The sequence below is a fragment of the Petaurus breviceps genome, unplaced genomic scaffold (assembly GCF_028583685.1).
Source record: "Petaurus breviceps papuanus isolate PSGF00001 unplaced genomic scaffold, PetGlider_PUasm1.0 98, whole genome shotgun sequence".
Classification (NCBI taxonomy): domain Eukaryota; kingdom Metazoa; phylum Chordata; class Mammalia; order Diprotodontia; family Petauridae; genus Petaurus; species Petaurus breviceps.
The window spans coordinates 44338529-44366129 of NW_027187460.1; the positions used below are offsets into that span (position 1 = coordinate 44338529).

The 27601-nt window shown below is 36.1% G+C and overlaps 1 protein-coding gene across 2 annotated transcripts in view; it reads left to right on the forward strand.

Annotated features, from left to right (window-relative positions):
* Window positions 1-27601, forward strand: part of LOC138156092 (CUB and sushi domain-containing protein 3-like) — a 638148-nt gene that overhangs the window by 203326 nt on the left and 407221 nt on the right. For both annotated transcript variants that reach the window (XM_069081324.1, XM_069081325.1), the window contains exon 2: window positions 18886-19108. In XM_069081324.1, coding sequence (XP_068937425.1) covers window positions 18886-19108 — 223 coding nt within the window. The remainder of the gene's footprint in view (window positions 1-18885; window positions 19109-27601) is intronic.

Here is a 27601-nt window from a genome sequence, read left to right on the forward strand (position 1 = left end):
ATAGATAGATAGATAGATAGATAGATAGATAGATAGATAGATAGATGGATGGAATAACTTAATAGGAGCTCCTCTCAAATGCTTGTCAACCTTCAGCACTTTAATTTCACCAATGAGAAGCTCTTCCAAAATAGTCCTTATCTTCTTATACCATGTGTCTCTTGTTCATGCCTTTTGTATAATACCCTATAATGGATCTATCCAATATTTTGGAATTCCTCTGTTTAGTGTTTAACATGCTTCAGGAATCATTGCAGTACTTGGGCAAGTCATAATTTGGATAATATAAGTTTTTCATCTATTTTAAACTATTTTTTTTTCTTATAATGAGTATAGCTAGACTGAGCTCCTTTGAATGGCCATGGGCCTCAGGAGACTGTAGTGTTTCAGGGTTCAGTGAAGTGAACTATCATTTGCAATACATGATGACTTTTAAGTCTATTTTTCAGTAGTATATCCCTATTTGAATTCTGTAAACGGGGAACCTGACAAACCTCCCATAAAAGAAAATTAGCAGAGTTTAGCATCATTTTTTTCTTAATGAACTTCTGTTGAATCATGCTGGTCATCATTAAGCATACTAAGTATTCATAAACCACTTCTTGGATTATACATTGTAGAATTTTTCTAGGATTCCAAATAACAATTCCTGGCCTATATTATTAAGAGTCACTCATATTTTTGAAAAAAATAGGGCAATCTTTTTCTCAAATTCTATGCCAGCTTAACACTTTCTCCATGTTTTTGTTTTTGCTTTTAAAGATTAGCAAGAGATTTCTTTCATTATTCTTGACTATTGTGCCCTTGTGAGCTGGGGTCATGGAAGATAGTTAGGTATATATATACTCTTACTACCTCCCCTTTTTTCTTGGCTTTCAGTTATATGATAACTATTTTTGTTTTACATATTGTGTGGGGTAAAAGCCCCATTCAAAATTTAATCAAGAACATGGAGGTTTCTCAGGATAAGAACAGGAAATTTTTATTCTCTTCCCCCAAGGGAAGAGGCTGGTCCTCTCCATAGCAGATCTAGGAGAGGAGACATGTTACAGAAGAGGGAATAAGAATTTATACCCTAACACAGTCAAGCCCCCCTCCCACTGCTGTCCCTTCTCCCATTTACTGGGAGGTGGGCTCAAGTCTTGGTGCAAAAATCTTCCCCAGTGGCAAATAACACGAGGCTTACCACTATCACCTATTGGCTGGGAGGAGGGCAGGGAACCAGGGTATTGTTCATGTCCTTATTTGGCAAATGCCAGCAAGGATGGAGGTTGAAAACTCCTAAAGGGCCTAATGCTGGTAAGGGTGTGGTAAACAAGGGTGGAAGCTGAAAGACTCCTGAAGAGGCCTAATGCTGATGTGGCAGTAGTAAAGAAGGGGGACAAAGCAGTAAGGGAGAAACTGAAATTCTGGCTTGCTCCCACAAGAAAACTTAGGGACTGAGAAGCTTTAACTTTTCTCATTCAATATTATATTCTGACAGTCACTTTCCTTGGTCAAGAAAACAGAAACAAAATAGAAACTTAGGAGTCTCATCTTCTCTCAGTAAACTACTATTGGTGGAGTCAGGATGGTAGAGCAGTAAAAGGGCTTAATTTGAAGTCAAATGTCCTGAATTTGAATCTTAATTTTGCCACTTACTACCTGCATGACCTGAAGCAATTCCCATATTTGGGCCTTGGTTTCCTAAAATGTAATATGAGGAGGGCTGACCTAGTTGAATTTGAAAATCCTTTCCAAATCTAGATTTTTGATCATAGTCCCAAACTTCAGTCTCATCCTTTATTTAAGTTTCCCGTTGTTCCAACATAGCTATTAAAAATAAAAAACAAAAACATTTCATTTTGAACTTAACTTTCATGTCTAACCTCATGTTTTGGTTTGTTTGGTTTGGTTTGCAGATGGGGGGGTGGTGTTTGTGTTTTGGTCTTCAGTACTGAAGAGGTTAGCATAAAATGATGAAGTTAGAGTTAGGAGTACTTGAGACTCCAAAATACCAACACACCAGATCCTGCCAAATGAATTTGGCTCAAGTCTTCTCTCAGCCAAAGAAAAGTAAAGTTTATTAAAAGTTCACCATAATGTGGAGACTCTTAAGGAGCCTCGGTATCTGTAAGATTTGTATTGGACACACAGCAAGTCTGTGCTAAGTCATTCTATGGTGCTCTCACACCACATGGAGACAAGATGGAGTCTTATATACATAAAGGTTGTGGGAGGAATCTAGAGATGGTCTAGGGCAGGAGTTTGGGGAGGGTCTTCAGGAGTCAGATGAGGTCAGACTCCTGTAATGAGTTTGGGGAGGGTCTTTAGGTGGAGTTAATGAGGTCAGGTAACAGTTGATTTGGGTATAGATATTTTGATAGGCTCAAGGGTGGGAAGTAGATGGACAATGGAGGGCCAAGCTAGTAACAAAGGTTTGGGCAGAAAGACTTATGGCCCCATCAAGGGGATTCCCAGAGCCTTCACCTCAAAGATTCAAGGAGAGGTCAAGGGGGTTCCCAAAGCCTGCACCTTATCAGTACTCTTGACATTCTTATAGAATTGGGCCATATAGACATTTTGGGAGGATCAAGGGTGGGAAGTTGCTGGACAAAGGAGGGCTAGGCTAGTAACAAAGATTTGGGCAGAGCCACAATGAAAGGCTTATGGCCTCAGGCAAATAACTCATCAAATGGGAAGATTCAAGGAGAGTTCAAGGGGGTTCCCAGAGCCTGTACCTCATCATTACAGGATAGAACACATATGTATAGAGATCTATGGATAAAGAATACACACACACACATGCACTCAAAAACAGATCTATAGTAGATTGTGTGTGTGCTCCTGTGTATGTGTGGGTATAGATATGTAGATATACACATATATTTAGCTTTATAAATGTTTTTTGGTTACAAATGAAATTGACTTTCTATTTGCACCTTTTTTCAATTATTTAATTTTGCTTGACACAATATGTCAAATACTGTTCTAATTTCTCAAATCCACAAAAATTTTTAACATTTCTGGCACATTTACAATGAAATTATTAAAACATTTTTTAAGAACAACCTAAAGTCCAAAAAGGATATTTTATCTTGGTGAGGAAATGAGCCTTGTAGTCTTTAAACATTATATAAGGGAAATTGTTGAGTTAATGCAGGGATCTCTGAGTGAAAAACAAAAACAAACAAAAAATGTTCTTTGATCTGTAACTCTTTGCTTACAAAATTGCCTCTGGCACTGAGAAGTCAGGAGACTTGCCCAGGGCTACATAGACAAGGTGTGTAGGAGGCAGAACTTCCACTGAGGTCTTCCTGACTCCAAAATATATCTCTGTCCCTGATAAGAGTACAAGACTCAGGCTAGTGTTCAGGTTCAGTGGAATAAAATAAGGCATTTGTGGGTCATTCAACAGTTTCAAAAAATACTGAGTTATAACACAGAAATTCATTCAACAAGGATACTCCAGCATTTAGCTAGGAGAAGATTGTCAGGCACACACACAGACTCTCTCCCCCCTCCACATGGAAATAATCTTATCAGCAGAATGAACAGGTTTGGGATGTCCAAATGGCCCCTGGTTCTGAAGAGGTTACCCATAAAGAGGGTTAGGGTTGCTCTGGAGACCCCAAAATACCAAAATGCCAGTTACTGCCGAATGAATTCAACTCATGTCTTCTCTCAGCCAAAGAAAAGTGAAGTTAAAGTTCTCTTGTATTGGACACAGTGTAAGCCTGTGCTAGGTTGTTCTATGGCCCTCTCACAGACATGGAGACAAGATGGTGTCTTATATACGGAAGGTTGTGGGAGAAATCTAGGGGTGGTCTAGAGGAGGAGTTTGGGGAGGGTCTTCAGGAAGAGTTAATGAGGTCAAGGAGTGATTAAGGGTGGGTAGTTGCTGAAGGCTACCTGGAGACTACAGACAATGGTGAGCTGGGTCAGTTCAAGGGTGGATTGATATTTTGATAAACTCAAGGGTGGGAAGCCTAGTAACAGAGGTTTGGGCCTACCCACAATGTAAGGCTTATTGCCTCCTGCAAATGTCTCATCAAAAGAGATGATTTAGTCAGAGTTCAAGGGGGATTCCCAGAGCCCATACCTCATCAGTTCCAATTAGTGAGTGTGAGGAAGACAGTTGTGGCAATCACAGGACTTCCCAGGCTGGGAGAGCTGCATGATAGACTCACTCACTAAAAGAACTCAGAACCAGAGTGGGCAGAGAAAGGTGTTTATTACACTTCAGAAGTGAGGGAGGGGCTAAGAACACTCACATACAAAAACAGGCTTAAATATCATTAGGGTATTCTGACTCCTGCCCAGAGTAGGGATTGATTCTGTCTCCTCAAAGTTACAACTCTTCCTTACTCTCCCACTACAAGCCTTCATTACATATTCCCCCTCCCAGAACATACAGCTTATTAATATTAATAAGGTCAGTTGAGCAAGCATAGTAGTGAGGACATTGGTGACCAGCGCCTGATCTCTCAGGTTTGAACTAGTTGTCCTATCCCAACCTTTCTGACGTCAGGATCGTCTTTGTCTTCTTAAAGTAAGATAAGCACATTTCCCCCACTGCTTGGTATTGTAAATTATCTCCCAATAACTTCTGTGGGATCAAAACAAGATACCATAATATCCCTTCTTAGGGATATTACAGTGGGTCTTCTCCCCACCCCCTTTGGGTGACTAGGAAGTGATTGTGTGTGTGTGTATATGCATACATGTATATGCATGTGTACATGTATATATATATATATGTACATGTGTTCATATATGTATGTGTGTATATCTCCAGAAGCTACCAGGAAGTTACATTAATTGGTGCATTTTGAGCCATAGCTGCCTACACCAATGAAGTCCAGGGGATAGTTTATTTACCTTTCAGGGGAAAACTGAGCAAACCCATGGGGATGAATTAGAGTAGAGAGCCCTGGGAGATAGTGGTCTGTTACAGAGGGTTAACTGAGTCAAATTTCAAAAGGTTTGAAATATTTGAGTCAGATATTAAATAATATTTATAAGCATTTTGCAAACTTAAAGTGTTATATAACTGTCAGCTATAAGTATTATTATTAGGTAATTATTTTGAAATGTCACATCTGCATATCTGCAATGGGTTACATCCTCTTTGTCAAAAGGGTCCTCTAAACATCTTTCTAGCCAACACATTTTTTAAAGGATTTCCAGGGTTAGACATCAGAAGAAACCAATAATTACTGGTTTTATTATTACATAATGTGAATAAATAGAAGATGAATTTAATACAAGATACAAATCTTAATATTTCAGGCTTACAAGAAGGTAAAATAATATTGAATGGAAAAATGACAAATTTGTTTTTAAATAAGTTAATCTTGGAAAGAGGAATATAAATGCTGGTGTAAAAATCTTGATGTCTTGAACTATGATATATCTTTCATGACACTGCTCCTCCCTGAACTCCTGCTTCTGGGATGTGACAGACTGTTATAGAAATAACACTGAGCCAGGAGAATGAGATAAGACCTTGTTTGCCATGAACTTTCTATTCAAGGGTTGGCAAATTACAACCCTGAGGCTGCCTGTTTTTGTATAGCTTATGAGCTAAGAATGGTTTTTACATTTTTAAATAAAATTTTATTTTATTTAAAAATGTTTTTAAAGCATTCTTAGCATACAAAAGTAGAACACAGGTTGACAAGCTTAGTCTGTTGACCCCTGTTCTAAATCATCTTGTCAAGGCAACTGACCCTTTCTACCATCTAATATCATATTTTTTTATAAAGCTTTTATAGGGATCAAATGAGATCATACACATAAAATTCTTTGTGGGAAGAAAAAAAACATAAAGCAGTACATAATCAAAGAATTATTTTTATTTCTGTGTGTGTGTTTACTTTGTAAAGATGAAAATCTCTGTTAATGCTGGCATCATTTTTGGAAAGTTGCTTAATTCCTGCAGTGCCATCACCATTGGAGTTGGCAGCCATGGCAAGGGGGGAACCTAGCACAGACTTTCTTCAAGAGAATATTTACATGCATAGAAGATTATTAAATTGAAAATATTTTCTACAACTTTGTTTCCCTTCTATTTCATTTTGTCCTCCCCATTTAATGCCTACTATGCCTGTACATTTTAGCTTAAACATAACAATTCCTAATGACCTCTCTCAATATTTATCTTACACTTTGTGCTTTACAAGGAACTTTGTAATTCTAATTTGCATTTATCATAGCTGTTTATATAAAGGCTCAGTGGCAGACTTTGTTTCTGTTGTCTGAGGACCAATACACCTAAGTTTGAAGAGGTTCATCCTTGGGTTGGCCACAGAATTTTCCAGCCTCACTCAGTCAATAAGCATTTATTAGGAACTTACTCTATGTCAGGCACTATGTGCAAAGAAAGCTAACAAATACCAAAAACAGTCCACGCTTTCAAGGTGCTCACATTCTAATGGGGAAGCTTACAATCTAACCCCAGGAGCTCTCACACACCATTTACTATAGACAAAACTCTGGGTAGGAAATTTTGCATGGTAGAAGTACCATAAATTGTGCCTGAGGAAAAAGATAGTCAATTAGAGGGGGAGGAGAGATAACATACCAGGTAGGAAGCTGAAGAATTTAGGCACCCACCTCCTTATGGAGAAATCCTTGGGATAACCTGAGGTCACTGGTGCTATCCAGGTAGAAGAGAAGTATGCCATCTGAGAATTTCATATTTTAACTATTTAAATTTTTCCTTAGTGGAAAATAAAAGTTTCCTGTGCACTCTAAGTTGGTTACCTCCATTAATCTGAATTGTTGAGCATGAAGGAATTAGACATCCATGCAATTTCAGGTCACTGATATAGCTAACTATAGTTTTTTTGTGTATATGCCATATCTACCTACTAGGCTACCAACTCCATAAGAGCAGGGACTTTGTCCTACCTTAACTTAATATGACACATTTGGGGCCTTAGAGATATTTGTTGAATTGAATTGAATTGAACTTGCTTCAGCTTTTGTTTCTGGGGGAAATTTTTCAGACCAAAGCTTTGTGACAGGTTGTCCATGAATTATTCAGCTTCCTAAATTAAAGTCTCCCGATCCAGCTGCTAGATAATCAACTTCATATTCTGACATATCTTTAACAGTTTATATATTTTTTAAAACAAACACTGTAAAATGTGGACAAATCTTGTTAGATAAGTACCTGACATACAGTGGGTACTCCATAAATATTTATTGATTTTATTTTAATGTGACTGAAACATTGAGAACATTCACAATACCTCATTATATCCAGAAGCATAAAAGGGACAAAAGGGACAGAAATGTATAAAAAGAAAAAAGGCAACTCTGTGTACATTTAATGCTTAAAAATTAGTCTACCTATTGATATTATGCAAATGAATACATGGAAAAGCTGCAGATTTGTCAGCAAGGGTAATTCTGTTGTGGGTTTTCCCTGCATCAAAGCAGATTTCAAACTGTATCAGTGTTTTAGTGGATTAAATCCTTGTTGTTATAGTGATTTGCTGAAGGCATAGAAATAAAAGCGATTTGCCCAGGATCACATAGCTACTAGTTGGTGAAGGCAGCATTCGAACCCCTGTTTTCACTGTGCCAAGCCCAGAATACTATCTTATGTTGCAAAACTGCTTCCTTGTCCTAATTATTGTGAAATTAATATAGCTTAGTGGGTTGCTGGCATCATAGAATAGGAACATAAAGCAACCTGGAATAGTGGTAAAAGCCTTGGATAGAATCACAATATTCGGATTGGAATCCAGATTTTAATCTTTTTTTTTTAAGTGTATTGAGAGACAAGCCACCTTTTCCTTCCTCATTTGTAAAATGGGTGTGATAATAATCATACTATCTAGTTCACAAGTTTTCTGTGATATGACAGTATCATAGGATAACAGATTTAGGGCTAGAAGGAATATCTGGAATATTTTCAGATGAGGAAATAGAGATCCAAAGAGATTAAATAATATTATGGGAGAAATAGCTTCTCTTTGAGTTCACATGGTGGTTAACCATTCCTGAAATATATCTATCACAACATAAAAAGTATAGAGGGAAAAATTTAGGTTTTATTATGCTTCAGCACAGGTTCAGTTTTCTGACAAAAAACAACAAACAAACCAAAAACCCTGAACTAAAATTAGGATTCTAACAAGCCTTCTTACAGACAAAATTACATCAGAATGATAGAGAAATAATTCTTTTACATATTCCAATCTTGTATATTTCTCATAGGCCACAAAAGTTAAATAAAGGACAGATTCATAATTCCATGCTCTCTTCAATGTCATATAAATTGATCAAACGGGGCGGCCAGGTAGCACAGCGAGTAAGAGCACCGGCTCCAGTGTTGAGAAGACCTGGAGATCGAATCCGGGCTCAGACACTTAGCACCCACCCAGAAACACCTGGCCGTGTAACCTTGAGCAAGTTACTTAACCCCGATTGCTTAGGGGCAGCCAGGTGGCTCAGCGAGTAGGAGCACCGGCTCCAGTGTCGGGATGACCTGGATCAAATCCGGGCTCAGATACTCAGCACCACACTCAGAAATAACTGGCCATGTAACCTTGAGCAAGTTACTTAACCCCAATTGCTTAAAAAAAAAATTGATCAAACAGTTAAAAAGTCATGATCTCCTAAAAAAATAAACCTAGTAAGTAAGGTTACAGATTAAACTACTTTTAGAGATTGAACAATGGACTGATTGTGGGAGAAGTGATTTATATGTTGCCAAGGAATTAGGATCGTTAAGATTTAATGTTTAAGCTCTAATTTTCACATCCCGTGGAACAGGTTTTGGCCAGCTCAATAACCTCTTACTAGGAGAAATGGTCCTGACATCCCCAAATAATGAGAATTAATAAAAAGGAAACAAATTTTTCATAACAATGCTGTGGTTTCAGGTACTAGAGGAAAAAAATATTGTATTTGGGGGCAATAGTTTTTAGTTTAAAAAAATAATTAAATCATTTAATGTAATTGTTAGATGATTTTTGGAATCCCTATAACAAAATTATCTTCAATCCACAGCAAGTTCTCTTAAACAAAGCTTTTTACTGGATCTATAAAATGACTTCTTTATTTTTTGGGGGGGATTAGTCCTGTGTTTTCATTGGTATAAGGAACTCCTGATAAGGAAACCCCTCCATCTATAGAGTTAGCATCTGCTAGGCACTTATACTCTTTGAGCAGGGGTTCTTAATTTTTTTTTCCTAACCCTTTTAAAAAATGATTTTTACATGGGGTCAGAATTAATGGAAATTTACTATTGCTTAGCACAGTGACAGAACACAATAGGTCCCTAATAAATGTTTATCAAATGGCCAAAATTTCATTTAGACATTAATGATAATAAAGATGTATTTTTCTCTTCCAAAATCATAGATTCCAACATATCATAGGTACTAAAGGACTGATCTTGGAGTTAGCAAAACTAGAGTTCAAACCCTGCCTCAGACTCCTAATACAGAGACTGAGAAAATCACTTAATTCTCTGAACATAGGCTTCCTTATGTTTAAAATGAAGAAAATAATACCTGTTATATCATTGGGTTGATTTGATGCTTAAATGATATAATGAATGGAACTAAATTTGTGAACTTAAAATGCAAATAAAGGTCAGCATTATTATCATGCATGCCCTTAATGATATCTTTCATGCCATCTCTTGTATATGTCTCATTGTGAATATGTTGCATCTGACTTACTCCCATCATATAAAGTTTTATTAGTTCTATTATTATTTAGCACAGTTTTTGAAACATTTGTTGTTAAGTCATTTTTCAATCATGTCTGACTTTTCATGACCCCATTTGGGGTTGTTTGGTTGTTTGTTTTTTTTTTTTTTTGTCAAAGATACCGTAGTGGTTTACCATTTCTTTTTCTAGCTCATTTTACAGATGAGGAACTGAGACAAACAGGATGAAGTGACTTGCTCAGGGTCACACAGCTAGTGTCTTAGGCCAGAATTGAATTTGTGAAGATGTGACTTCTTGATTCTAGGCTTAGTGCTCTATTCACTGTGCCACCTACTCACCCTCTTCTGAAACATAATAGGTATAATAAATACTAGTTTACTTTGGATAACTTACCTTCCTGATTCTTCTGTGTTAATGATGATTCACAGAGGACATCTCTCACAAGATATTGTTAATAGAAAGATATACGGTACTTTGGTAGTAGGAAGAATTCAAGAATCATTGAAAGCACTATGATTTTGGTTCTGTGGTTCAAAAGTATATTCTAATAGCTGATACACCAAATTCAATGTAATTGTGGCAATGATGTATATCCTTGAGTCATATGGAATGCTAATGTCCAAGAACTTTTTTTTGATGAAACTGACTAACGTGAAATTATAATGGCCAATCTTGACCTCAAAGAAGATATATGAACAATGTACTTCTTTCTTTTCTTTTCTGAGTTAGGAGATAATAGATACATAGCAAACAATGTCAGAATAGATATGTTGCTTAGTGATATAAAAACAAGATATCAGTAAAAAAAAAGATTTTTTTTAAATTAAAGTGAATATAACCTAGTGAACATTTGAGAAATCTATGGAGTGTGTGTAGGTTGTAATACATACATTATAAATAAGAAATTACAAAGAACTGTAGTAAGGTCATAAAAGAAGTGTATAAAAAAGAAGGGATTGGCTGGTTACATGACAAGAGCAAGCTAAATCTGATGGGCAGATGTCTGTGTTCCATTAGCATAACCTAAATTTCAAGGGAAGTTGAGGAAAGTTCCCAACATTCTGAGTGGAGAACCTCTGGAAAACTCATAAGATAACTTGTATAAAAGTAGCAGAAAAGAGGCTTCTGTGGATGGGCTGCAGTCTACATTATTGATGTAACTATTTAAATCAATGAATTTGAAGATATGCTAAATTACCTGAGGGTGAGTAACTATTTACTAAGCATGTAAGAGTTCAAAGACAGAATCTACACATAATTTAATGCCAAAATATTAAGAAGTGTTTCTCAGCACAAAATACCAATTGCATTAATAGGTTGTAAAGCATTTTTTTTTCCCTCACAAGTGACACTGGAGACCAGATGTTGGCTTCCTGTTTGCAGACATTTAACAATCCCATAAATTATTAATCTAGACTGTGGTTCCCAAATTATAGAAATCTCAGGAAGTGATAAGGAAGAGGGGTCAAAGGAAAAGAGTGAGAAGAAAAATATATCTAAATGATGTTGTAATATGTTTATCATAAAGATAAGATAGGGAAATTGGAATTTTGAGGAAGGGCAGGGCCACACTTCTAAATGTGTTGTCCCCTTAAGGAGTCTGACTGATATCAATGAGAGAAAATTATTCTTTCTGAGAAGCAGTAACCAAAGGCCTGAAAATTGTTTTTCCTAAATTAATCATGAGTAAAGATAAAATTAAACACCCCCAGAACAATGTAGCAGTTAAAGTCCCCATAATCTAACTCCCATATAAACTGCCTTTTCACATTCACAGTTGCTGTCAAAGTTGTAGACACTGATGACCCTGATAGTACCGCTCCTTGTCTTTGTATAACTGGCCCCAGGTGTTTGGAAATGTTTATCCCTTCACCTCTGTCATCTAGCATTTTCTTCTTTACCTTTACCCACCTGTAAAGCCATGCATGGGTAACTTTCCAGAGGACTGCTGCTGTGAACAGCATTCAAGATTCTGATTACATAGTATAGTGAACACTATTTATTCAGTAACAAATCAGAGCAAAACATTCACAGAAAATCAAGGTACAGCATTCAGAATGTCACAACTTATCACAGAAAATGACCACATAGTTTTCACCAGAGTGGTCACATAGTTTTGAACAAAGTACATTCATTTAGTCACTCAATCATTTAGTAACTCAATCATTCAATCATCCTTAAGGAGGCTTTCCTCCTTAATCATTCAGTTATCCTTAAGAAGGCTTGCCTCCTTAAGGGACACAATATAGAAAAGTCAAAGTACTCCACTTTTGGATAGTACATTCATTTAGTCAATCACAAAGTACTTAATTCAATCACAAAGTACAATCAAAAATAAATTACAATTCCATCATTCACTACTCAACAGAAAGTAACACAATTCAACAGACCAGGCTTCCAGTTGTCTGACCATTACATCCATACCTAGTTTGTTACCAGAGAGGGAAGCCCCAGCATCTGGGTTTTCAAAGAGGGGGAAGGGGGAATGTTGATGGCTGCCCAGAGTCTCATCTGGCCAAATCATACAATTCCTCCTAAAGTGAGTCCCAGAGCAAAACCTCACATCAGGGTCAGTCACTACTCAGAATTGACAGAAAGGTCTTTTCATCTTGACGAGGGGCAGGCTTTCAGTTTTCATGGTTTCCCTTCCATGGTCCCATCTCCTACCTGAATTCACCAAACTCACCTGGGATCAAAGGCGGAAAGCTCCCAGCTCCTTGTCCAGCTCTCTGTGCAGTTCCTGTTCCACACTGAAGCTCACAGTGTCCAGTTCACCTTAAATCCTTCACAGTCTCTATTCCTGGGAAGTCAAAACTTAACAAAGCCACAAACAGACAAAGTACCAACACCACAGTCATGCCTCCTCTGGCAGGTCCAGCTGGCCCTTGGAAGTCTTCAGCAGCTCAGCTGGCCCTCAGAAGAAGCTCCGCCACCACAAGTTCCCAGGAAATTCTGCCTTTCCCAGTTGAGGTTTTTCCTTATATACAGTATTGCTTCTCCCTGTTCAGCCCCTTCCTGTTCCATCAGCAACAGGGTTTCATATCTTCTGTTTCTTTAACAGAGTTTTAATTTAAAACTAGGTGCTAAATACCTCTTAGCTTTCTAATTCAAAGGGATCTTCAAATTTCATTACCATTCTACCACTCCACACCAATAAATCTTTTTTTAAAAGATCACATGCTATTCTCTATAAGAGACCTTTCCTACACTGTCAGGAATTTCTTCCTCACGTTAATATCTTCTCCTCTTGAAATTCATTTGAATATACTTTGTATTTACTTATAATACATGGTGACCATAGTATGAAGCATCTCAGTGTCACAATGGATAAAGGACTATGCCTGGAGTTAGGAAGACTTGAATTCAAATCAAGCTTCAGAAACTAGGTGATTGATCCTGAGCTAGTCATTGACCTCTGTGTCCCTCAATTTATTCAAGTGTAAAGTCGGAATAATGATAATATCACTTATCTTCCAATGTTGTAAGCATCAAATTAGATGATATTTATAAAATGCTTATCACAGTGCCTACATAGTATATGCTATATAAATGCTATTGTTGTTGTTAAGTCTACTTTCAGCTATAAGTTGCTGTAGTGCCAATGCAATATTCACAGGGCCCACAATCACTATAAATATACTTGCATGGTGCTCAATCACAAAATATAAGACTCTCCATATAGCAGACACAAGCAAAACATTTATTCAGACCTCAGAAAACTGAATCCCAAAACTAGTAAGCCGATTTCCATCATAGTAGAAAAGAAGTTAATAAGCCTTGGCAGCACAAAGACCCACATCATCCTTTAGCCTTTCCACAAACCAACATTTACTCACAAATCTGTCTCCCTTAGACTCTTGCAGTCCTCCTCCCAATCTAGCTAGCTCTGACTCCCAGCTTCCTGTGGGCTCTGCTCCACCCTTCAGCAAACTCCTCCCACCACAGGCTCCATGTGACCACATTCAGACTATTAGGGGTCAGAGTTTATTTTCAAAGCAGGAAGGTCTTCAGATTCCCTCAGGCTTATTAAGCGGCAGGGAAGATCTTCATATTCCCATTACCATTATAGTTGCTTGCAGGCAAAAACAACTTCATTTTTTATCTTACTATTCTCAGCACCTACTACAATACCTTGGACATAGCAACTGCTTAATAATTGTTAAATTGAATTGATTTAAACAAAAACCCCTAGAATCCTATATCTACCTTTAAAAATACCGAGATGCATGAATTGAGCTCTATGAATAATTAATGGAATAAGAAGAGCATGTTATTTTAGGACATATGTCCTTTTGCTAAAATCATCAGGGTTATGGGGCTTAGAAATATATAAAACAGTCCATAGATCAGATTATAGCTCAAGGGATTCATGCTTGTATTTAAATATGAGGCTCAAATTGGAAGCTGTTCAGGCAGAAAGCTAATAGAAATGGGTGATAGCTAATTAACCTAAGGCTTCAAAGTAATTGCTCTTCAAGAAGTAATTTAAAAGAGCCCATTCATTTATTTTTATTTTTGCATTTCATAAAAAAATTTTCATTCTCTTTTTATCACATAAATTAAAATATATTAATGCACAAGTTTTTAATGTCTACCATAATATAACTTCTTATTGATTTAAAAATACTATTGACTTCTTTTGATTTTACATCACCTATATTTTTCTCTGTATTCCTCTCCTTTCCCAGTGGCAGAGAACCATCACTTATGGTATATATTAAAAAAAAATGTCTAGGTAAATAGAAGATAGATAGATAGATAGATAGATAGATAGATAGATAGATAGATAGATAGATAGATAGATAGACAGACAGACAGACAGACAGACAGATAGATAGATAGATAGATAGATAGATGGATAGATAGAAAAAAATTCAGTAATACTGGTCAACATATTGAAAAAAAACCCTTATTCTATGTGGTGATTCCTACTTGTGCATACTAGCTTTCACAAAAACCTAGAAGTTTGGTAGGGAGAGAGGTGTCTTCTCATATCTCTTCTTTGGGTACAAGCTGGTTATTTTCAACATTCAGCTTTGTTGGGTGATTATTTTTCTTTCTATCTTCTTTGTTTTTGTCAATATGTATGTTGTTTTCCAGGATCTGGTTACTTTGCATCAAGTCATTTAAATCTTTTCATGCTTCTCTATATTCATAGTTTTCTTCCTATCTTATAGCATAAGTAATATCCCATCACATTCATGCACCTCAATTTGTTTAGTCATTTCCCAAGCAATAAACATCTATTTTGTGCCCAGTTCTTTGCTACCCCCCCCCCACACACATACTACTACTACTACTACTACACCACACATTTTGGTTTATATGTAACTTATATTTATCATTTACCTCCATTGTGTGTATGCCAAGTACGGGAATCTCTGGATGGAAAGAAATTAATGTCTAAGGGACATTGCATAATTCAAAGTTGCTTTCTAGAATGATTGTACTACTTCATAGCTCCACCAGAAAAAGCACTATTATGCCTTTCTTTCCACAACATCTTTGGCATTGACTATTCTGATCTTTAAGTAATCTTTTTCAACTTTTAAAGCTTAGTGTTATTTTGATTTACATTTATGTAATTATTAATGATTGGAAGCATTCTTTCATATATTTGTTAATGGTTTGCAATTCCTTTGAAAATTGTTTATTCATGTCCCTTGACAGATTCTCAATTGTGAAATGACCCCTGTTAAACATTTAAAGTCTTTCAAAATTTAGTTCTATTCTCTCTTTCCAGAGTGATTACAAATTACTCTTCCTTAGGTACTCTATGCTTACTTATATCCTACACAAGACATTCTGTCTCCTTCCTGCATCCCTTTAGAGGGGCTCTACCCCCATGTTTGAAATGCTTGCCCTCCTTTTCTCTGCCTCTTGCAACCCCCAGCTCCTCTCAAGGTTAAACTTTCATTCCCTCTCTTTAAAGAGGAATTTTATGATTCCTCTAATTGTTGATGGTATCCTACAACCCTCCTCCCTTCCAAAGTAATTCATATTTATAGGTGGCACAATTGATAAAGTGGCTTACTTGGTGTTAGGAAAACCTTAGTTCAAATCCTGTCTCAGACACTTATTAGCTGTTTGACCCTGGGAAAATCATTTAATTTCTGTTGTACTGTCTCCTCATCGGTAAAATGAGGAGGCACCTACCTCAGTGTTTTTGTGAGGAGTATATGTGATAACATGTAAAATACTTTATAAAATTTAAAGCTCTATATAAATGTTAGCTTTTTGCTAATATGTCTTTTTAAAATCTGGAAATGTGTTTTGTCCCAATATTTTGGTGTTAGAATTTTGAGATGAGAGATTGTGTCATTTTTACACTTGTAACCTGTTGTCTAGCATAATACCTGATATATATTGCAGGAAGCACTTAGTGTTTACTGATTGATTGATATTTATATGTTTGCATTCATTTTGCTCCTTAGATTACCTTGGTGAATTTGAAATATAGAGGAAAAGTTCAACACTTGACTATTAATGCTTTGCTACCTCTGGCACATGTGGCTTGGAATATAGGTCACACCAGCTACAGTGATATACTAGCCAAAGAAGTAGACTTGGTGTCAGGAAATCTGGGTTTGAATCCTATCTCTGACACTTACTAGATGTGTGACTCTGGGTAAATAACTTAAATCTATGGGCATCAGTTGTCTGATCTAATGCATAAAAATAATAACATTTGTACCATCCACCTAGCAAGGCTATTTCAGGGAAAACATATTATGATCTTTAAAATGCTGTGTAAAGATGAGCTGTCATAGGATCACAGATGAATTTTACATTAAATCCTATTCTGTGCTGCATAGTGAACTGTTATAGAAAAATTCTAGCCTAATTTATAGCCTAGATGATGTATGTCCACACACTAGCATTAAAGTTTCCTTCATCATCCTTTCTGGGCATTTTCTGAAAATATCCACTGCTTTATCACAACCACACTGCATCTGACAGCATAGTCTTTCATTTTAGTGTAGAAAAAAATTCTCTCCTGCAATATTTTTAAATGATGTCCTCATCCTGGTATCCTGATTTTTATTGGTGATAGTAAATATTGATTCTTTATGAAGCAGTTTCCAACTGCTTGAGAAAAATGAAGGTGTGACTAATTAAAATTATTTAGAAATATCACATATTTTTACTTTAACAACAGTCTTCTTTGAGTGATTCTGATTATTCCATTTCATTTGGATACCTTAAAATGAGTTTATCCTAGGAAGAATTAAAATAGTTACAATCGTAAAGTGTGGTAGAAAGATGAGGGTGAGGAGGCTCAAGGATGTTACCAATGAGGACCTGAACTAAGAAGTGACATAAACAATCTCATCAAAGTCAAATACATTAATAAAATAGTGAAAGGAAAGGCAAGATAACAAAGAGAAAGGACAGCTGACACATAGTCCAAGTAGGAAACAGCAAAAGATGCAGAGAAACTCTTGGCTCACCTTAATTTATGAACATAATTTTCTGGAAATATTTTATTCCATTCTTTCATGACAAATATTGAGTGTTAACATACTGCAGTCTACCTTTACCTACTTTGTTTCCTTCCATTGACCTTTATATCACTTAAAATGTTTGATGATCATTTTCCATGAATTATAGGCATATGGAATAACTGAATGAAAAGATATTTTAACAAAATTGCTTTTTAATTTCATGAAATTGTTGTTCCTAATCATGTGATTACTTAGATTGTTCAACAATGAGACTATCATCTAAAGACCTTATTAGATTATAAGCTCCTGAAGAGTAGGGTCTTAATGTTGAGTGTGCCACAATACTTCTAGTCCTATAAGTTTACCACCTCATTGTCATCCTCAACAAGTTTCTCTGTTTTATCTCTGTCTCTATCTCTCTGTCTCTGTCTCTCTCTGTCTGTCTCTGTCTCTGTCTTTGTCTCTTCCCCATTCCCCCTGCCCCCACATATCTAGTCAGTTGCCAAATGGAATAATTTCTTTTGCTACAATAACATCACCTGAATCTATCCTGTTTTCTCTACTCACACAAGTTACCACTATAGTTCATGCCCTTATTAACCCTTACTTGGGCTATACAAATATTCTTTTAATAGATCTCCTTTCTTTTAAGTCTTTTAATTATCTTCCACTCAACTGCAAAAGTGATTTCCCTAAAGCACAAGTCTGACCGTATCATACACCTTCCACAAAGTCCAGTAACTCCTTAATGCTACTAGGCTCAAATATAAAATTTTTCACTTGGTTTTTAAAGCTCTTTATAACCTGGTACTTCCCTATTTGTCCAATCTTCTTAAATTTTAATCCCCTATGCTCAAAGATTTAGTTCCTTTAAAATGATATCTCTCTCTCATCTGTTTCAATGCCTTTACAATGACTGTCCCTTGAACTTGGAATGCTTGACTTCCTGGCTTCCTTTGAGACCCCAATTCACCCTCACCTCTTCAGGAAGACCTTTGCTGGTCAGCATAGAAGCTAGTAAACTTGGAGTAACCCTCTAAGGTTATCTGCCATTTACTTTGATTTATTTCATATGCTCTAATTCACATATGTTATAGCCCTCATTAGGATGTAAGTTCCTTGAGCATAAGGAACTTACTTTTGCTCTTTCTTTGTATCTCCAGTGTTTGCTCAATTCCTGCTTTAAAAAAAAAATAGTAATTGCTAAATAAATACACGTTGATTGACTATGTCCCAAGCTCGAAGGAAATAAGAGTTTATTAAACACCTGCAATACGACAAACTATTTGCTAAGTGCTTGGCAAATATTATCTCATTTGATACAACGACCCTGGGAAGGTGATATAATTACACCCATTTTACATTTGAGGAAACTGTAACAGATAGAGATTAAGTGACTTGTTCAGGTCAGAGAGCTGGTAAGTGTCTGAGGCTGGATTTGAACTCAGGTGTTCCTGACTCCAAGACTAGTGCTCTAGGTACTGCTTTATAAATATTAAATAAAATTTAGATTTGACAGTGATTTTTTTAAAAAAAATTATATGTTGAATGAAAAAGGAACAAAGGCAAGTGATTTCAACTTTCTGTAACAGTTCCCTTATTTGTAAAATGGACTTAGACTAGATAACTTCTAAGATCCCTTCTAGTTCAAAATCTACGATTTATGATAGCTATATCCCTTTATTTTCAATTGAATTTTTGACCTCACCATTGACTTTGGTTTGCATTGCATAGTTCTGATATCTTTCATGTATTTTCTTTTGCAGGGTTTATTTATACATGTGGTGGAACATTAAAAGGACTCAATGGCACTATAGAGAGCCCTGGCTTCCCATATGGCTATCCAAATGGTGCAAACTGTACATGGGTAATAATAGCAGAAGAACGGAACAGAATACAGATTGTCTTCCAGTCATTTGCCCTAGAAGAGGAGTATGACTACTTATCCTTATATGATGGACATCCTCATCCTACAAACTTTAGGACAAGGTTGGTCTGCTTGGATATGAAAGAGTTAACAATAACAGTATGGTATTTTCACTGTGTAGCCTGTTTTCAAAAAGATACTCTACAATATAAGGTGTACATTCAACTATGCCTCTGTTATCAATATCTAGAGTGGTCATATCCTATAGTAATTAGTGTTCCTGAGACGATGAATGATCTTATCCTTTGAATATTGAAAATATTGAAATATGCAGATTGAAATTGCCTGGTGATTCTGTCCTGCCAAGTTCATATAAAATTACCAAATGCACATATCCCTGAAGTTCATGTAAATTCATGAAATTCAGCATGTAAGCTGGATTTTTGTAAACTGAATCACATTTAAAATTCCTTAAGACCTATTTAAAGGAATGTTTTGGTGAGTTTTTTGCTGTTAATTACCACTTTTGCAAAGCAAATGAGTGCTATCTAATGTTCTCCTTTTTCATGTAATTGGAAGCACACTTGTATAATACATATATAATACACACACATATATTCAAATACACAAATCAACAAAAAGTTTTATCTAAAATTGTCTAAAGTATTTATAGAACACATAATTTTAAGGTTGTGCATATTATTTCATATAACCAAATGAATACTAAGTATCGCTGAGGAAAAAGTTGGAGTGTTCAAATATCTGTCCGTATAAAAGAAAACTGTTTCTATCCTGATGCTCATTGATGAAATAAAGTGATTTCCATTGCTGCCTTTCCTTTCCAAAAGTGAATAGGTTAGCTGAAAATTTAAACCTTCTTTTGCTTTCTTGAAGTAAACTCATTCATCAAAAATCAGCTCTTATTCAACCTGAAGGGAAGCTAAGTGGCTCAATGAATAGAGTGTTGGGCTTCAAGTCAGGAAGATCTTAGTTCGAATCCAGTCTCAGACACTTACTAACTGTATGAGCCAGGGCAAATGACTTGAACCCTGTTTGCCTCGTTTTCCTCATCTGCAAAATGAGTTGGAGGAAATGGCAAACCACTCCAGTACCTTTCCCAAGAAAACCCCAACTGGGTTCACCAAAAGGTGGACATGACTAAAACAACTAAACAACAAAAAAATCAACCTGCAAGCTCAAAATATTAGACACTTCACATGTCATTTAGTCCCTGATTTTTCCAAACATTCATTTTTTTCTTTAATGTTACCTTTCATCTTAAAAATATGGCACCAATAATTAATTTTAGCTCAAATTTAGAGACAGCTTTAAGTTTTGCATGGCACAACAAGTCTATGAAATAGGCACTAAAATTATTAATAGTCCCATTTTATGGATGGAAAAAAGCCCTAAAGATGATAAGTGACTTTGACACCATCCCATAGCTAGGAAGTATTGGCAATAGCCTACAGTCAAAGTCACCTGACTGTATAAACAGTATGAATTCTAGTACAGTATGATGTCTCAAAAATAATGGAAGCATGCTGTCTTTTTTTTTAAGCAATTGGGGTTAAGTAACTTGCTCAAGGTTACATGGCCAGTTATTTTTGTGTGGGTGCCGAGTATCAGAGGCTGATCCCAGGTCTCTGGATGCTGGAGCCGGCACTCTTACTCATTGCCACACCTGGCTGCCCCTAAGCAATTGGGGTTAGGTAAATTGCTCAAGGTTACACAGCCAGTTATTGTGTGTGGGTATTAAGTATCTGAGGCCGAAACCAAACCCAGGTCTCCCAACTCTGGGGCTGGCACTCTTACTCATTGCACCACCTGGCCACTCCATGCTGTCTTTAAAAATATATATATATACCCCAAGTTACTATATAGATTATGAACATTAAATCCTCTTAGGTTATTTACACTTTGGGTTTTGTACTCTTTCATTCACTCTTCTTTTACATACTCCTCTTCTCGGGTTTATTGTTTGTTTTTTTATCTTTTTTTGCAGTATGGTTAAAAATGTAGCAGTGACCTACAGGAACTTTTAGTGACTGATTATTGCTTCCTTCTGCCATCTTTAACAATTTGACAAAAATTCATTTATCACTCATTATGTGCTAAGTACTGTACTAGACCAGGGCTTGAGATTACTAAGCAGATACCATCAGAACACAGATAAATACTATACTGGAAAGGGAGTGAAACGGATAAAGGACTTAATTCTAGCACCTTCAATGGGCCAACACTAGGCTAAGTGTTCAGAATTGAGACTGGAACCTGATTAAGGAAGGTTTTAAATGTCAAACAAAGGAATCTGTATTTTTTTTTTGTATTTCTAGAAGGCTAAAGGCTTTGGCTCTTTGAGGAAGTCAGTGAAAGTTTTTTGAACAAAAGAGGATCATGGGCAGACCTATACATTAGGAACAATATCTTGGAAGACAGTGGAGGATTCTATATTCCAGTAGAAGTAGAATATAAGGTTCTCAAAGGGAGATACCTTCCTTCCTTCTTTCCTTTCTTCCATCTTACCACATTTCACTCTTTTTTCTTTCTTTTTCTTCCTTCCTTTTCTCTCTCTCACTCACTCATTCACTCTCTCTCACTCACTCACTCTCTCACTCTCCCTCACTCCCTCTCCTCACTGTTTCTTTCTTTCTTCTCCATTTCCATTGCACAATCTTTAGACAATAGTAAGGTCCTAAGAATGCTCACTGAATTGAATTGAATACTATTTTAGTTACATTTTCTCATAGTTATACTATGTTAAAACAAACTTTCTTCAAATGTTTAATTCATCAATTCAGTGTGCATGTATTAAGTGCTGACCATGTGTTAGATATTTTTAGATATCTTGCTGGGAGTTTGGAACATAGAGACAAAAAAAAAATAAAAAAAAAAACAAGAATCTTTCAGCTCTTAGATCATCCTACTTTTAAAGATATTAAACCTGTATCTTTCAAGGAGTTTACATAGTCCTTCCTCCTTGAATATAACACACTTTAATTTTTTTCTACTAATAATGTCTATGTAGTTTTTTCAAGACTGGTTGCTTCAAAGTATATTTGACTAAGAAATATCATGACATTACCAGTAAAATTCTATTTTTTTTCTTCACCATATTCATCTACTGAGAAAATCCTTTTTTTCTATTTTCTGCTTCACCTAGTGAATGAATGGATAAAACATTTATTAAGGATGTACAGTATGCAAAGCACTGTGCTAAGCACTAAGGATACAAATGGAAAAGTGAGTCACTCCCAGCTCTCAAGGAGCTCACATTCTAACATGGGAGAGAACACATATGAAAAGTTTCAGAAACAAGTCACATGGAAAATCTCTGTAGTCATTAACCCACAGGGACTGAGCAGATAATAATGTGTCTTCTTTAATGTCATTTCTATATAAAATCATACCAGTTTCTGATATTGGATCATTTGAAAGCACCAAGGTTTTTGGTGGCAAGAAGTTTCTTTTCTGGGTCTTTAGTATAGGTGACTATAGTGCCCACAGGAACAGTTGCTGCTATTGTTCAGTTTCAGCTGTGTCTGGCTTTTTGTGATCTCTTTTGGGGTTTTCTTGACAAAGATACTGAAGTGGTTTGCCATTTCCTTCTCCAGTTCATTTTATAGATGAGGAAACTGAGGCAGAGTTAAGTGACTTGCCCAGGGTCACACAGCTGGTAAGTATATGAGACTGAATTTGAACTCAGGTCTTCCTGACTCCATGCCCAGTGTTCTATTCACTGCACTTCACCACCTAGTTGCCCCATAGGAGCGGTTACCAGGCTGTATCTCCACAGGTGTTGCTTCCCAGAATGATGTCAGTGAGCACTGGGCAAGAAACATTGCTGTTACAAAAGCCTTTGTGTTCATGGTCCTGAGGTTCCCTTTGAGTCTGAGGAGACTTGCTGGTGGTGATCAAGGTAGAGGTGGTAGTTTGACTTATTTGGTATGTGCTGCCTCATATTTCTCCCTCATAGCACCCTACTTCTTAAGTTAGGCTGGCTCCCCTGCCCTGTGTGTTACAACTGGCAGGCAGCTAGTGGGTATAGCTGGTTTGTTCTGCACAGCATTTTCTTCCACTGATGATGGCTATGAAGGCTCAGCTGGAAGCAAGACTGGTGGTCTGCAGGGGGTTGATGCAGAGAAGTACTATTCCCAGAGCTCTTGGACTTGCTTTACTACTGTAACATCTGTTCTCTGGGAAAAAGATAGACTAGGGAAGATTCTTTTGGTGCTGTTACTTCAATGCCATCATAGTTATCAAATACCATGGGTAGGGAATTAATAAGCACTTGTTGAATAAATAGATCACAATATATTAGGTGCATTCTGTTAATGACAAAGTATCAGGTTTGTGATAGGAATCAGAAAAAGATAAGCCCTGTTCCTGGCTTGTATTTCTATGCAAATCAGTTGGTGTTGGTTTATGAACTAGAAGAAAAAAAGGGGGGTATATTGCCATTTTTGGCACTTCCTAATAGTTTAAACGATGAACAGAAGAGTGAAGCAATAAAGGTTTATGAGATTCTATTGGTAAAAATAATCTACAATAAATTGTGGATACTTTTTCAACTTTGACAACACAATACATATGATATTACCTAGACGGATGATATTAAATACTGCATCCTTCCAACATCGTTGGTTGGTTGATAATAATGACAATTGATATGTGTATGGTGTTTTAATATTTGCAATGTGCTTACCTCTCAACAAATGTATTGGACCACATGGCAATTACTTAATTTACATTGTTCAGATGAGGAAACTAAGCCTCAGGTTAAATGAATTATTTCAGGTCATGAAACTAGTAAGCATCAGAGCTGAAATTCAAAGGCAAAACTCTCCTGATTCTTTTGATTATTCTATATTGCCTTTCAATTTTTGGGCACTTGTGTCTGTGTACCAATGGATACACATTATGCTTTCCTCTGTAGGTTTATTTGAAAATTATTGAAATGAATACCCTTACCACATGTGAGAATTGGCTTTTATTTTATATGATAACATTCTAATGAATATGAAAAAATTTATCAATAGGAAATTGGTTGTCTTTTACAACGATAAATTTAATTTATGGCATATGAATAGCAAAAGCTTAACCCACTGTGTCATCTCTTCTATAGCCTGTACATGTAGCTCTCTCTAGAAGCTTAATGCATATATTGGCCTTTATGCTTAAAAATGAGCCTGCTGCTGCTGTTACAAGTGGTGTTTGTTGGGGAGTCTGAAAAAGATCCAATGTGTGAGCTACAGCCCCTGCCAGATTCTCTCTGTGTGTATAAAGTCTGTCCTTTGATTAGAAGTCAAAACTGCTGTTGGCAGGGCTTAATTCTGTTTGCTTCCCAGTCTCTTTGAGTCACTGCAGTTTGTCTCATGTTGGGCCACATTCCCTCACTTTTACATGGTTCTGTGGTGCTGCTGCTGCTTTCCTTCCTTAGCAATCATAAGGTCATAGATCTAGATCTGGAAGTGTTTTCAGAGGCTGTGGAGTTCAGCTCCTCATTTTATAAATATATTTGGAAAGGGATGTCCAAGAAGCTAAGTGATTTGCCCAGGGTGACTCAGGTGATAAACATCAAAGGTAAGATTTGAATCCATATCTTCTGACTACAAAGCAAATGTTCTTTCTCCTTTATAAATACATTTATTTTATTACTTTAAAATATTCTTTATTGGGGCAGCCTGGTAGCACAGTGAGTAAGATCACCAGTCCCAGAGTAGGGGTGACCTGGGATCGAATCCGGGCTCAGACACTTAGCACCCACCCAGAAACACCTGGCCATGTAACCTTGAGCAAGTTACTTAACCTCAATTGCTTAAAAAAATATTCTTCATTAAACTTCTGGAACATTTTTAGTACCCTTAATGATATTTGTTTTCATTTTACATTGCTTAGATTTTCTCCTTTATCCCTTTCTATATTTTCTCTCTGGGAGTCATTTTGCCCTTATAACAAGTATTGATGTGTGTGTGTGTGGGGGAGATGAAAGAAAAATTAAAAAAAACATAAATTAATCAATAAATTGAATAAACCAATTATTATCTTCAATATTCTACTCTACCTACTAACACTTCCTCATGGACCCTGACCTCTGAAATTAATTGGGATGAAGTAGTCTTGCATCTCTTCTTTAAGATAAAGCTTATTCTTTATAATTTGACAATATTAAGTTTGAATTATGTGTTCTTTCCATTTAGATTGTTGCAAGTCCTTATGTATATTGTTTTCTGTACCTGCTTACTTTACTTTGAATCAGTTAATGTAAATCTTTTCATACTTCTATTCATTAAATTTGTCATTTTCTCCAATATAGTAATATCCTATCCATTTTCCCATTGAAGGATAGCTATTTAGTTTCCAATTCTTTGCTACCCTTACCCTCCCCCCCAAAAAGTGTTGTTATAAATGCTTTAGTGTTTATTCAGTCTTTAAAATATATTGTATCTCTAATTGTTTTATCACTTCTCAGAGCATGTTGTATGGATATTTTATCAGCCTTCCTTTTGTGACCAACCCAAAAACACTGAACTGACTCTATCTCTCCTCTGGAATCTCATTTTTGCCTCCTTTCCTATAATCTGATACAAACTTTTGTTGTTGTTGTTGAGTCATTTCAGTTGTATCCTACTGTTCATGACCCCAGCTGGGATTTTCTTGGCAAGGATACTGGAGTGGTTTGCAATTTCCTCCTCCATCTTTTTACAGATGAGGAAACTAAGGCAAACAGTGTTAAGTGACTTGCCCAGGGTCACACACCTAATAAGAATATGAGATTCTAGTTAAACTCAGGTCCTCCTGATTCCAGGGCCAGTGTTCTACCCACTACACCAGGATGCTTCTGTTAGGCACTAAAAAAACACAGAGTAATGGCATTTGGAGCAGTTCTATTTTGCTGTTTTTAGGCTTTCTTAGGATGTATGATCTTTCCTGATGTTGAGGTTTTCAAGGGGATTTATACTTCAGTTAAAGGTTTGTCATAGAAGACATTGAAGGTCTCATTCAATTCTGGAATTCCATCATTAAAAATAGCTATTTTTTAAATGTCCAAATTACCAAAAAGTTAAGTTCTGGCCCTGAAACTGATACATTTAGACTTTCATTTGACCCTTGATATGTTTAGAATATGTTTGGTCACTAGGTTAGTTAAATTTGGACTAATTGATCAAAGGTGGAAGTACTTAGAAAAATGAACCAAAGATATGGTTGTTTAATTAATCATTCAACAAGTATTTATTAAGGTAGTTGGGATGCTAATACAGTGAATGAGACAATCCCTAGTCCAAGGAGCTTAACTTCTAACAAGGAAGAGAACATGCCCATTCTAATAGAGGAAAAAAAAAAGCAAGCAATATATAAACATAAAAACAAGCAATATATAAATATAAAGGTAGAGAGCATAAATCATAGAAGTTATTTTGGATGAGAAAACTGAAGCAAAGAGAGTTTAAATATATGTCCCAGGATCACATAGTTATTAAGTAATTAAGGAAGATTTTAATAGTGTTCAAAAAGTGACATGGAGACCTAGTTTGCAGGGAAAATGAAGATAAAATGAAGATGTCATGATAAAAACTGCTATAAAGAGAAACTGAGGTCCATATTTCTAAGCATGATCAATTTATCATCAAAGCTAGTAATTGTCAATAAAAGGGATCCATGACTAGCCAAGGATAATTTGGGGGGGTTTACAAAGATTATTTTTATAATCGATAAAGAGAAACTATTCAAAAGGAATATTCATGAGATTCATGAATATTCATGATATTAACACATATTCATAGGATTCATAGGATCTACAGGAAGAGGAGAATATAACAAGAATAGGGAAGTAAGTTGATTTGTAACATTAGGACTATAATTATTCCCAACGCCATGTGATTTTTATTAAATAGAAGCTGGATTCTCTCATTGACTCAGATGTCTATGGTTATTGAAGCAACTGATATGCTATGAGAACATCATGGAGTGTTTTGTAAGTTTTCATGTAAATGAAGAATTAACTTAAATACAAAAAAGAGAACTTTAACTCGCACAAAAAAATCTTTAAAATGGAATTTAAGTCCTCAAGAATACAGAAATTAAAATCTAACGAACTATGAATAAAAACCAGATTAACTTAAGTTTAATTCATAGCAGGCCTTAGAGAAAAATCAGGTCTGATTATATTGATTGAACAGAATTCCAAGTTTGCATTTCTCAGCTGTAACTGTCAGTGTCTAGCATCCCAGGAGCAGAATCCAAGCTTCAGGGGGATGAGGAAGATGAAGAGAATGGCCAGTGCACAGGTGGCATGGTTTGAAAATGACCTAGAAGTGATATAGAGGCTTGGTTCTAGATAAGATGAGGTAAAAACTCACATCATCTATAGATGTATCAGTTTCAGGACCAGAGCTTAACATTTTGGTAATTTGAAATGTTTTAAAATATCTATTCTTAATAATGTAATTCCAGAATTGAATGAGACTTTTAAGGTGCTTCTATGGCAAACTTTTAACTGAAGTATAAATCCATTTGAAAAGCTCAATCTTAGGAAAAATCTTTACATCTCAGAAAGCCCACTTTATTTCTTGAGTATTCTAACTATAAGAATAGTTTGGGTTTTTTTGTTTGTT